The sequence below is a fragment of the Durio zibethinus genome, chromosome 20 (assembly GCF_047325235.1).
Source record: "Durio zibethinus cultivar Kanyao isolate XHJ-2024 chromosome 20, ASM4732523v1, whole genome shotgun sequence".
Classification (NCBI taxonomy): Eukaryota; Viridiplantae; Streptophyta; class Magnoliopsida; order Malvales; family Malvaceae; genus Durio; species Durio zibethinus.
In genome coordinates this window covers 460,925-471,662 of record NC_143181.1, presented here as the reverse complement: position 1 = coordinate 471,662, position 10,738 = coordinate 460,925, and the positions used below count along the sequence as shown (strand labels likewise).

The following is a 10,738-nucleotide window of genomic DNA, read 5'->3' as shown; positions in this document are numbered from 1 at the left end:
TGGTAGTAGTATATTCTTATCTTAGATGAAAGAAAAAAAAAAAAAAAAACCCTAAACCGAGAAAAAGGGGAGACTGGAGAGAGATGAAGTACCAATGCAATGCATGTAACATCTCTACAAAAAAAGCATCAGCCAAGATCAAAGATCGTCAGTCGCACCGAGTGATGCTATTGTCCACGTAATAACTTCAATGTCTTTGAGGCCACAATAACAATAAAGCGTGGTTTACCAATACCATGCATCAATCCGTACACAGAACCTCGTCTTCCAAAACACATGCTACAAACGTCAGGGGTAACTCAATCAGTTTATCACTTTTCAGGATAATTAAGAAAAATGTGACCACGGGCACAATAACTGGTATGTTCGCATGCTGTTGTATCAAAGGGTTGTCTGTCCGCCAGATGAAGAGGACATCACAGAGAGAACCTCTGTCACAGACGCCATTACACTTAAAGCTGCTTTCAGAACTTCCTGAGAACACCCTGGCTTCACAATGGTACGGACCTGAAATACATGCACATATGGTGCTACTGTATGAGAAAGCTACTGCCATAGCAACTGCATTTGAAGGTTTGTGAATACCAAAACCAAAAAAAAGACATATTTCATGCACAAATAAACATAAATACCAGTTGAATGCAACATGTAATATGCAACCAAAAGAACAATTCTGCACAACTGAAAGGCAACAGAAAATTACACACCTTGTCAAGATATTCCTGTAGTTTCTTGATGCGGCCCATGTAATCCTGGTCTTCAACACATAAGGTTACAGCCTTAGCATCAGCACCAGGACCATCAAACTGAAGAGGTCCTGGATTTCTGTAGATATCATCCAGCAAAAACCTTGTTGCATTTTGTCTCAGCAGCCTGGAATCATAGCCATACACAAATTAGAATGAATGCCTAAAATCTAGAATCGCCACTGCTTCACTTACAACTTAAGCAATGAATGACACTTACTCATACGCTTTGCCTTTCAAATCCACAGTAGCTGGATGAATAGCAGGTTTTCCAATTGACAAGGCATTGGGATTTTGAGACCAGCGCTTCAGAGTCATCATTGCCTAAGATTTACCAAATGCAATCAAAGTCAAGCCATATAGAGAGCATATGTCAGGAAACAAAATGGGCAGGCTGCCTATAAGAAAGCAAAAAAGTAAAAAAATGAAAAGGTAGATGAGAGGGAAGGATGCTCCCAGCGAGGGAAAGGAAATTGTGATTAAAAGTCGTCGTATTTTGATGTCCATACCATGGATTATTGTAAGCAAATAAAAAACTCAACTGTAATAGGTGCAGCACCACAGCGCCACTTGTTCACTGGATTCTTTAGGTTAGTTACAGTTGCCATGTAACCATTTAAACCAGCTGCAAGAATATGATAGCAGATATGTCCAAGAACCTGTGAATATGTAATAGTATTAATAAAAGGAGAAAATTAACAAAGGCAAAGGAGACATAACAATGCTTTGATGGTAGCATACATAGGCATAGTCACAGTCAAATTTTGATGGTAAGGATCCACGAGCCTGATAGCCGAAGAAGTGGCAGATAGCATTAAATTTCTTCCCCTTGTAAGTGCCTGCTTTCTGCTCACAACAGGAGGGAAATCAGTGAGTAAAGAATCATAATTTGGAACCCAATAAGGATAGACAGTTAACTAAAAATGATTCAATGGAATATTATTACAACATTCCGGAAAATGTTGGGAGACAGGCAGAAGAACTTGTTACTTGGAAAGTGCTCTTTTGGGGAAGAGTTATGGTTTTCTTTTTTGTGCCACTCATTTAATGTTTTGAAAAGTTTAGCTTAGAGTCAACAAGAAAGAAAAAAAAGACATGGTTGTAAAACAAAAAGGGGAATACTATCGCCTACCAGGCGCTTATTCATTTCATTCTCTACAAGGTGTGCCAGAAGTTTCTCTGTCTCAATCTGGAAGAGTAGACAGAACCGATATCAGTTATTTGAAAGATCTGATAGATTCTTCTCGTATAGAAAGTAAGTATATCTCAAGCTAGTGACCTGTGACAACTGTGCAGAATCATCTGATTCAGGATGGAGGAGAAGCTGTGACATTACCATGGCATCATCACTCATTAAGCTCATTAAATGGTATAGATTTATCTTTAATCATTAAGAATTAAAGGAAATTAGAACCAGCACCTGTTTCCTTATAAAAGGTGGCAAAAATTCAAACAATGCAGCTGTCCAAGGTGAGAGTTGAGATGAAATTTTTTCGGCAGAAACACCTTGCCTGAGCAAACCATGAATTTCCTGAAGTAAAAATCATCAACTTAACCACAGGTTAATGTCAAATTGAAGCTTCAAATAAGAAGAAGCCTCTACCCTTGAGAACGAGAGGGATGTGAAGGGAATTAGAGAAGAGTCACTGTTAAACATTAGCTACCTTCAACAGCGCATACACTTCAGGAATGCTCTCTATAAGCCCTTCAGGCAGAAGGATGACCCCATGGTTCTTGTCTGGTCCAATTACACAAGGTCAGAAAACAACAATGACAACGAAGCTCTTTCTAACATGAAATTAAAAAGCAACTTGAAATATTGACCTTGCTCTGCTCGGACTTGAACTGCATCACAAATTTGCTTTGTTATGTCAAAAAGAGTAAGCTTTGATGCAGCCACCTCTTCACCAAGAATTACCTGTTAAAAATATATCAAATGTTAAGAAATGAAAAATAGACATCTTTATGGTAGCTATATGTAATTATAGAACTAGCAAGCAAAAAATTGACCATATTTGGATGAGATTGGAGGGTGCATTCCAGGGCAACATGTGATGCCTTCCTTCCCATAAGACGGATAAAGTAATAATACTGAAAAAGAAAATAAGCCAGTGTAAGGCAATAGAAAGCTATAACCAAACTAGTCTACAGCTCTTACTGGCTTCTTTCAAAACTTTGAATGACCGGATGCCAACATAGATTCCAGGAGATACCATCTTAGGATGCAAACAACTTACCTTCTCTGCCGAGAGAGCATCAGTGCAGACATTGCTGATGAGCTGGGAATTAACCTGCATGTAATGCGAAGAGAATGAGTACAAAACACCATACTAGAATACCAGGGAGTCCATCTGACATGCCATAATATAAAAGAAATAGCAAGACATAAAATAACCCAATGTCAAAGGCAATAGTGCTCTATGCTCAAGTCAACCATTCCCCAATGTGCTTATTGTTTTTTCTCCTTAAATTTTCTTTAACTCCTACTGCAGTGTAAACTCCTAAACATTTAAGATTAATACCTTGCATATTGTATCAAAACCAACATTAGTTTCCACAAATTGATTCTTGAGGTCTCCGTTCAGTGTAACAGGAACACCAACCACCTGCAAACATTAGACACAATTCAAGGTACTGTGGCAAACCACCAATTATAACAGAGACAGATGCACCTAAATAACTGTTATGGTACAGAGAATCTTGTCAAGCAGGTTACCTTTGTTAGACATTTAGATTCAGCAAATGTTTCAGCAAGTTGAGCAGCATCTGTGTTTGAAGTTACACCTACAAACCAAGTAGAACTCTTACTTAGTAACTTCTAATTATTTACAATAACATGTTTACAAAATCTTGAAAATTAAATTCACCTCCAACAATGACAAGGCCATCCAACTTCAAATCATTGCATGCAGTTAGTGCAGCATTAACTTGCTCAGTTGTTCTAATTTGATCTTGTGTTCGTCCCAGAAGATCATAACCACCTTGTCAAGCAAACACATTTTACAGTTTGTTAGATTACAGAGCCATATGAAATCAAAGATTTTTTAGATAACATTGCTTCATGAAAGCACCTACCTTGATTTTTGTAGGTTGAAAGAACATCATCAGTAATCTCTAGAGTTTTCTGTGCAAATAAACCTTGAGTACCACCTGTTAGCAGAAGCAGAAAAAGAATCAATTGTCACATAGAGAAAAGAAAGCAAAAACATACACTGGTATAGTAATGGAGTAATAGAAAAAGTAAAAACAAACTATGCACATCATAACATGTGGAATATATAAGGAGAGTAGCCATAATATATACTAGAAAGAGTTTTCTAGAACAGATACATTTACATCAAGGGAACGCACTATTTATTTATGGACATGTACGTATCTACGGTGTATATATAATTATGTATGTGTTGCGAGTGTGTGCACTTGTATGCTTATTGTCGCACTGGTTGTATAACATCTTTTAAACTAAGAATGCAGCTTACCCAAAAAGCCAAGCAAAGTGCTGTTAGGGTTGTGGATTTTGAGAGCTTTGTGGAGGCCCCATATGACATTATGCCCACCAGGGGATTGTCTCCCACAAAAGACAAGTCCTACCCTGTTATTTAAGAAGGTTAGGGTCATTAGACAAATAAGAAAAAAAAAATTTTTTTATACATATGGCATACATCCATGAATCAAGGCCAATAATTCCACAGAAAGTGCTAAGGACGAAGAAAATGATGCAACAAGCAAAGGCAATTGCTTTAAAAATGACCCTTAAAAGTGGAAGGGAAAAAAATCATGAAGTGTGATATAAATAAGCACCTAATAGCTGGATGGTCAGTTATAATCTGAGCATCAGGTACTTTTGCAGTTGCCCTGAGAAAGTGAGCCAAGGGGCGGCCATAAGTATGTGGAAAAGCACGGGCAATGGTATGAGCATCAGCTGGGTCTAAAGCTGTAGTGGCATCACCAAACTCAACCCTGACAGTAGTTCCCTGAATCATGAAATAAATTGCTAGTCATGTTGTAATTCATTTTTATCTATGATATTCAAAATTACAGGAAACGGAGTGTACAGAAAATAAAAATGAGGATTAAGGAAAGAAGAAAATAAGAGCAAGTGGGTGTCTAGTCTATAGTGGCGTGATAGCTGGTCAAATCTAATTAGTGGGCATGCAAAAGCGAATTACTATAAGGAAAGAGAGGTCGGCCTAAGATACGAGTAAATCTAACCAATTCAAAAAGCTGTTTGTTGGCAGCAAAAGTACTAGTATTTGGTTTGGTCCCAAAAAGGAATTGCAAGTGCATGAGTCATGACTCATCAGCAGTTCAGCACAGCACGGGTATTGACATTATCATTACTTAGCACCATACTTACTAACAGTGAATGTATATGTAGAAATTCTATTATATGAACACGAGGAAAAACAGAAATTTGGACACTATGTGTCGGAATAATAATAATAATAAGATTAGAAAGATGCGATGCGTGAATCGTGATTAGAATTTAGCAATAGCAAGAATGGTATTGAAAGCGGAAGAGAAAGAGACGGAGATCTGTTAACATATAAGTAATTATTAGAATCATAATATAACCATCGATAGATATAAGATCTAAGCAGCAAAGAAATGACATGAAAATAGCCCAAAAGAGAGAGAGAGAGAGAGAGAGAGAGAGAGAGAGAGAGAGAGAGGGAGGGAGGGAGGGAGGGAGGGACCTCAAGGCATGGAGGGAGCTGTGGTTGGTATTGAGATCGGAGTTTCTGAAGATCGGAAAGTTCTCTGGGAATGCCGAAATCAGAGTCCATTTTCTTTCTTGGTGATTTAAAAATGGGTAGAACAGTAGCTGTTGCTCTGATAGATGCTTGCTGATTGTTGCGTTTGGGTAGGGTGAACTCCCCTTTTATATCTCAACTACTCGCTCACACTGCAAACTGCGCCGCTTTGAATTGGGTTGGGCGATCGATACCACCAAACCAACTTCACTCCTTTTTGCGTTGCGCAATCCAATCAATACCCCTTCCCCTTTCTATTATTACGCTACTGCCACATCTTCTTTCCCCAAATTACAATATTATTATATTTTATTATTATTATTATTATTATTATTATTATAAGAATAATAGAAATTCCAAACATAACTTGATTATTACTTGTTAGAAATTTATAATTACCATGATTTTTAACCCCATAAAACCTCTAAAAAAATTTTCATTTATTTTATCTTTTCATGATTATAGAATCCTTTCTTTTCTTTGGAACATAGATTTTGTTAAACTTTATGTAATAGGGTGTGAAATTGAAATTAAAGGTATAGAAAATTAGAACTAGCACCCCAAAAAGTCAAATGACAATTAATTAATTCGCGTGGAAGGAATATGCTAAACAAGAAACAAGGATTTTTTTACGAAAGAAGACATTCCTGTAGATTCATGAAAGTCCATTGGGTCATTCACCAAGCAAGGGCCCATGCCCAACGCCCCAAGCTATCGTATCTCTCAAGTCTAATCTTACCCACCTAATGCTCTTTATGTTTTTGCCCCTCTATTTGTACTTTTGTTGGCACCCCCCTCCCCCAGGCCCACTGCCTGGCCATCAGTCCCCGTTTCCTACTGATTTTTTTTCTTATCAACTATGTTATATGCTGCTACAAATATTACTTTTGCAACTATAAAATTTTTTTTAGCAATAATCTAACATATATATATTTTCATCTCCTATTGCCTAAAATGGTGATACGTAAATAATGCTACATAAATTCCACATAAACCGATTGCCTTCTATCACTATTCATATCAGGTACAATTCATCATTATTATATGTGTCAAGTCCATTAAGTATCCTTTTTCTTTTGTTTTCTACCCTTATGTTTACTTTGCATTTATTAATTTTTTTTCTTCAATTAATAAACTAGCTAAAGAGTTTTAAATACTTTGGGTGTAAAATGGAGAATCTTTGGCTTTTACTTCATCATTAAACATATATGTATCTTCATCATTAAATGCATTTGTATCTTTATTTTATGGAAGCTTGCAATGCATCTACATATTTGTAAAAAAAAAAAAAAACCCAAACCCATTAATCCTCTTTAATGCTTCCACTTTATCTAAAAGACCATTTGATTTTCTTCAATAATTAAGATCAACTTACATATTTGTTTACCTTTGAAGAGAAAATGGAATATCAATCGATTCTTTTCAGATTCAAAGTATCTGATTATTAAATCAGTAACCTATTACAGTTTGTAGTTGATTTCATCAAATTTCATTTAGAATCAATTTAATTGATTTTAATGTTTTATAAAAACATCATTGATGTTCGAAAATGCATTTGGCTTCCTCCCAAAAAACTAATAGGCACTCATATTAAATTCTGTAATTAGTTTTTTTTTTTTTCGTTTTTGCTTGTTTGTTCAATCTCAATATCATCCTTTTACAAACACAAAGCTTTTGTCATAAGGAATTTTGTTGCAGATCCAGTTTGAGTTTCACCATTTACCCAGCACAATACTTACATCATAGGAGATTGTTTTTCAGGTTTGTTCTTATTTCAACAAAAATATTCTTCAATAGTAACATTCATTTAATTTTCAAAATTTAGGTTTTTTTCAATGTTACTATTTTCTAGTTTGAGTGCCCACCCTTTTACAAGCATGAGTAACTTCTCATGCTTAATTTGCTAGTTATTTGTTGATCATTTATTTTTTTTAAGTCTCTATTGGAATCTAACACCACTATAAAAAAAAGGTTATTATAGACAGATTTACCGATGGAATACCAACAGAATTTTTAAAACACGTTTATTGATGAAATATTGACGAATTTTATTGGTGGAATAAAATCCATAAGTAATCCATAGCTAAAAGTCTTGCCTAAATTGCTACCAATTTTAGCCACATATTTACTTATTGATGAAAAAATTCATTGTAAAAAAAATTTAAAATTTTTTTTTGGACATTATTAATAGAAATTTCATCAGTAAACTGTTAATAAAAGTCAAAATTTTTTTATTACCGATGAAAAATTCTGTTGATAAAATCGTCGTTAAAATTAAAAATTTCAAAACTCTCAAACTATCGGCCCTTCAACTAATTATCCCATTCCTCCTCCCCTCCCTTCTCCCACTTTCCCCCTCATCGTCGGCCCTTTAACTTTGCCTTCAAATTTTTAAATCCCTAATTATCCCCTCCCCTCCCCTCCCCTCCCTTCTCACACTCTACCTCTTTCCCCTTCCTTCCCTTTCTCCCTACCACCATCACCGCCACCTTATCTCTCCCTCCCTTTTTCCCCGCTATCACTTTACTGTCAATGCAGCAACCTTGTCCCCTAACTAATTCCGGTGAGTTCTTTTTAATGAGTTTATTTTATGTTTTTTTTTTGTTGAGTTTATTTATTGAGTTTAGGATTTAATTTTTTGTTATAAATTTATTAAAATTTGTTTAGGTTTTGGTTATCAATGTGTTGAGTTTTTATTAGTTAATTATTTGATGAAATTTATTTGGGTTTTAGTTTTATGTTTGTTAAAATTTATTTAGGTTTTGGTTATATATTTGTTAAAATTTGTTGGTGATATATTTTTATTGGATTTTTTGTTAAGTATTAATGTTGCGTATTGTTAATTTTTGTTTGGATTTATTTTTAGTATTAGTTTTAGGGTTTTTATTTTAATTTGTTGAGTTATTTATTTTTTATTTGTGAAAGTTTTATTGATATTTGTTGGGTTTTGTTATATATTTATTAACTTTTAGATATGTAAGATTTAGGGTTGGTTAATTTAAGTTGTATGTGTATTAATATTTATATATATAATTTTGTATGGAAATTTTATATTTAATATTTTCTATATTTTAATAATAATTATAAAAATTAAAAAAAATTAATAATGATTTGAGGTTATAATTTATATATTACTAATAGCTTTCTCATTTTGAAGTAAGTGATACATTATTAAGATTTATATTTGTTTTGAAATATTTTATATATTTGATAGTTTAGTGAAATTTATATATTACTGATTATTGAAATATTGTGGTTTGATTGTATTGATCAAACTTAATATAAATAAATTATATATTTATTAACTTTTAGATGTGTAAGATTTAGGGTTGGTTAATTTGGGTCTAAAGTGTATTAATATTTATATATATATTTGTATGGATGTTTTATATTTAATATTTTCTAAATTTTAATAATAATTATAGATATAAAAATTATTTATATTAATTTGAGGTTATAATTCATATATTACTAATAGCCAATGATCATCTTGAAATAAGTTATATATTATTAAGATTTATATTTGTTTTGAAATAATTTATATATTTGATAGTTTAGTGAAATTTATATATTACTAATCATTAAAATATTATGGTTTGATTGTATAGATCAAATTTAATATAAATAAATTAAATTGTTCTATTTTATTATTCTTTTTCATAATTTATCCATGAATGTGTGTTATGAAAATGGGTTTAGATGGATGTCTAGTCTGTAATGAATATGATTTTTTAATAATTTTCATCATACTAACTTAATTTTTCCATTTCAACTACTTTGAAAGTAGAATAAGTTTCGTACGTAGAAGTGTTTCGATTAAATATATTTTTCTCAAAATCGATGAAATTGCACTAAGAAGGCCAAGATCAAAGGTAAAATTATATCATTAAAACTAATAATAATTTTTTGTGAATGTGTTGTCTTGTAATATGTATGATAAATTTTTGCAAGATCATTTGTGCCATTGATGGATTATTTGTTAAAGTAGACCAATAATTATCTTATATTATCATTTAGATATTTTTGTTTAGTATAACAATAATAGCTTATGGTCAATCAATAAAAAAGTTTAACAATACAAAGGTCTAACACTTTATATGACTTTAATTGCTCATATTTCAATTCAATTAGGATTCAATAATGGATAAAAATCGCTCTTGAATGTACTCTCGTTTAGATATAAATAGATACATGACTCAAAAGTTCTGCGATGGTGTGGAAGAATTTATTGCATATGCTTATTCTTAACCAAACTTTATTAGTTAAAGGAAGATTAGGTGTCCTCATGCCAAATGTGAAAATAAAAGTTTTTTAAAACTAGATGCTGTGCATAAGCCCTTATTTTGTTAATTTCATTTAATCTTGCATTACTAAAGTAATATTATATATATTTATTTTTTCTTGGTGTTATTGGAATACTAATGGAATATTTTTGTTCTATATGGATCAGATGATGGGACGTTATGCAAAGAGTACTTTCCATTAAAGTGGTTTTAGGACAAGATCCAGTAAAAGTGATGTACATATCAGGTCATTATCAGAACTGATATAGCATGATCCACTATATAGGTCAGCCAAACCATAAGGTTCAAGTTCACCCCAAATACAGTTTGATAAAACCATATTGGCTACCTCCAACATCGATGATGGGTGATTTATTGATGGAGCAGTACATCAATTTAAAATTAGCCAATGATCCACCAATTAAACAAAAAAAAGAAAGGACAACTAAGCAAAGGATTAAGGGGCAAACAAAGGGTTACCGACTTCTTCAGATCTAGATAAGAGGCTGTATATTACTCTGCTTGAAGACATGTATTAATTGTTTTCTTATTGTTATTTGTTTGTGTAGACACCGAATTTTGTCAGAGTCTGTTGGATGAAATCTTGTTTTTAGTTTTTGTTTATTAATATTAAAATTATTAATTAATTATAATAGTAAAAAATAATAATAATAATATTGGTTTAATTAAAAAAAGTTTTCATTTTTTAAAACAAAAAAAAGAAAAAAAAAGTTGGGATAGGGACAGGCATGGTACGTGCACAACACCAGCCTGTTCATCTACTCTTGCCACCACCATTCCCAGCCCCGACCATACCTTACCAACCTACCTATTTGCCCTACATTGCACCATACCTATGGAACCTACACCCAGAGGCCTGCACCTCACCGGTCTAAACTATCCTGAACCATCAGCCTTACCATGCCAGCACCCATGCTGAGCTAGGCACCTATTC

At 33.2% G+C, this 10,738-nt stretch overlaps 1 protein-coding gene across 1 annotated transcript; it reads right to left on the bottom strand.

Annotated features, from left to right (window-relative positions):
- Nucleotides 1-145: 145 nt before the first annotated feature.
- Nucleotides 146-5,602, bottom strand: LOC111315216 (Phosphofructokinase family protein). Its single transcript, XM_022916787.2, has 19 exons — nucleotides 5,444-5,602; nucleotides 4,548-4,720; nucleotides 4,226-4,338; nucleotides 3,822-3,896; nucleotides 3,614-3,727; nucleotides 3,463-3,530; nucleotides 3,269-3,352; nucleotides 2,984-3,037; nucleotides 2,757-2,837; nucleotides 2,571-2,664; nucleotides 2,411-2,484; nucleotides 2,167-2,277; nucleotides 2,026-2,070; nucleotides 1,879-1,935; nucleotides 1,488-1,592; nucleotides 1,289-1,405; nucleotides 967-1,070; nucleotides 708-873; nucleotides 146-507 (listed from the first exon to the last, which is right to left on the bottom strand). The coding sequence occupies exons 1-19, from the start codon at nucleotides 5,531-5,533 to the stop codon at nucleotides 382-384; spliced, it is 1,851 nt and encodes a 616-aa protein (XP_022772522.1). The 5' UTR covers nucleotides 5,534-5,602; the 3' UTR covers nucleotides 146-381.
- Nucleotides 5,603-10,738: the final 5,136 nt, after the last annotated feature.

Coding starts and splice junctions, on each gene's coding strand:
- LOC111315216 (XM_022916787.2), bottom strand. CDS start 5,533: ATGGACTCTGATTTCGGCATTCCCAGAGAACTTTCCGATCTTCAGAAA. Junction 3,531..3,613: donor TGGCCTTGTCATTGTTGGAG/GTGAATTTAATT, acceptor CTTGGTTTGTAG/GTGTAACTTCAAACACAGAT. Junction 2,485..2,570: donor TCAAGTCCGAGCAGAGCAAG/GTCAATATTTCA, acceptor TAATTGGACCAG/ACAAGAACCATGGGGTCATC.